This window comes from Protomyctophum parallelum (genome assembly GCF_964188405.1).
Source record: "Protomyctophum parallelum genome assembly, chromosome: 1".
Classification (NCBI taxonomy): Eukaryota; Metazoa; Chordata; class Actinopteri; order Myctophiformes; family Myctophidae; genus Protomyctophum; species Protomyctophum parallelum.
Window position 1 is genome coordinate 15256322 of NC_139697.1, and position 2500 is coordinate 15258821.

Consider the following 2500-nt stretch of genomic DNA (forward strand, 5'->3'; position numbering starts at 1 on the left):
ATACAGTCTTCTTTTATTTTCCTGGACATTTTATTTGACAAAGTTTGCAATAGTTTATAAATAGTTTCTTAGTAAGCTGGTCCAGCTGGCTCGCATTGACTGCCAGTATGCCATTGAACTCCTGGCAGTTTCCCACCCAGTGCGTTGTATTTTGTCGTCTGGAGTTTGCTGACACTCGCTTATCGAGCACTGATCTAACAACAGAAAGTGTTCGACATGGATAGAGTAATAATAATAATAATAATAATAATAATAATAATAATAATAATAATAATAATAATAATAAAACTTTATTTGTATAGCACCTTTCATGACATGAAATGCAGCTCAGTGAATAACAAAAAATAAAAGATCAATTAAAAGCAATGTTGTAGAAGTTGAGCTGTGCTTTAAAAATGTCTACAGAGGCTGCCTGACGAAGGTACAGTGGGAGCTTGTTCCATGCCGTCGGCCCGTAGAAGCAAAAAGCTGCTTCCCCGTGTTTTTTAGTTGACATTTCTTTAGGCAAAGCGAGCAGGCCAGCAGTGGAAGACCTTAGGGGGCGGTTTGGGACATATTTAGGCAGGCAGTCATGTAGGTAGGAAGGTGCGAGACCATTGAGAGCTTTATACACAAGTAAAATTATTTTTAAAATCAATCCTAAAAACAACCGGAAGCCAGTGCAGTGAAGCCAATTATATGTTCTCTCATCTTAGTTCTAGTTAAAACTAATAAAAGTATAAAAACATTACTGGGTTTCAGGTCTAAGAAAATGTCATTACATTTTTTGTGGTGAACCCACTTGACAAATATTCACTATTTGTCTGTCTGTCTGTCTGCCTGTCTGTCTGTCTGCGCAGTGATAAGAGCAAGCGTCGCAGTAAGACAGTGAGGAAGTGTTTGGAGCCCAAGTGGAACCAGACCTTCATGTACGGCCCCGTCCACCAGAGGGAGTTCAGACAGAGGATGCTGGAGCTCACTGTCTGGGACCAGGCCTGTGTCCGCGATGAGGAGAGCCAGTTCCTGGGAGAGGTTAGTCCCATTCTGACCTGAGATCAGATTCTAAAAATGTCTTCTACATCCTGACAGTTTTCCATTCTGACCTGAGATCAGATTCTAAAAATGTCTTCTACATCCTGACAGTTTTCCATTCTGACCTGAGATCAGATTCTAAAAATGTCTTCTATGTCAGTCGCTCTTTGATTTTTCAAAAATAGCAGACCTACAAGCTCGTAGCGCGCCACTCGGTGGCACGCTATGAGCTTGTAGATCTGCTATTTTTCAATAGCTAAAGCACGACATGATGCTAACACCAAAATGGGTTCCCGCCCAAAATGGGTTAGTATTAGCCTGGATCCAGACCAAAGATCCCGCCCACTCTCTGAGTGGACTGCATCTCTTGGTCTGGTGTTGCACTGTGAACCTATAATTTATTTGGTACAAAAATGTATTATCCAATGAGAATCGGTGGTGGGGGTGGGTCTAACGAACAACCAAACAGCGCCGAGGCCCGTTTTCAGCGTCATCACACAGCGCAACACACACGAGGAAGGAGGGAAAAACAATAACAATGGCTATTGGGTTGAGGGAAATTCTAATCCTCTCCCCCTTGAAATCGCTCAGACAGGAGACAATGTCAGACTGAAGCTTCAAGAAAGCTACAGTCTGATAATCAGGCTAGGTTAGTACACAGTACACGCACGTCGCACGCACACACACACACGCATGCACGGGGGACCGCATGTAATTCCGACGGAGCATTGGTCCGACATGTGTCCGCATGTCGGACTAGCGTCTGCTCCCGTGCTTGCGGTTATGGTTAGGTTAGGGTATGACAGGGGTATTCAACTAGATTAGGTCGGGGGCCACAACTGTAGAATGATTGTGTGTGGAGGGCCGCAAGCGTGCGCGCGAAGCGCGGATTTTTTTGGATTCTACAAATGTATTTTGTGTTTAAACACAAAGATCTATGTAGGCCAGGGGTCCTCAACTAGAAATGCTGAAGGTCCACAAATAATAAGTAGTATAAATAAGTTTTGAATAAGACCATGGTCCAGTCTCATGCGCGCGCAAATACAATTGCGGGTCGCGGGCCCCATGGGGTGGGGCTTCCCCCCTCGCCCCCCACCCCTAGAAACAACTATGGCTGATTACTGTCATTATGATAATCTAGCACTTTATATATCGCGCACATCATACCTGTAACTTTCTCTCTTAAAAAAAAAAAAAAAAAAAAAAAAAGCTTCTTTTTTTTTTTTTTTTTTTATTATTATTCCAAGGGCCACTAGGGGGCGCTCCGCGGGCCGCATTTGGCCCGCGGGCCGCCAGTTGAATAGCCCTGGGGTATGAGGTGGGTTGTCGTTTGTCGGACCAATGACTAGTCTGAACAACGTACTGCACCCGCATGCACGCACGCATGCATGCATGCACACATGCCATGGACAGTGCTGTTGTATTTATTTATTTAAAAACTATGGACAGTGCTGTTTTTATTTTTTTAACCAAGGACATACAGTGTTGT

At 43.9% G+C, this 2500-nt stretch overlaps 1 protein-coding gene across 1 annotated transcript in view; it reads left to right on the forward strand.

Moving 5' to 3' along the window:
• Positions 1-2500, forward strand: part of LOC310859616 (regulating synaptic membrane exocytosis protein 2-like) — a gene marked incomplete at both ends in the record, with an annotated part of 49995 nt that overhangs the window by 23690 nt on the left and 23805 nt on the right. Inside the window, one exon of the mRNA XM_083766250.1 lies at positions 840-1011. Coding sequence (XP_083622376.1) covers positions 840-1011 — 172 coding nt within the window. The remainder of the gene's footprint in view (positions 1-839; positions 1012-2500) is intronic.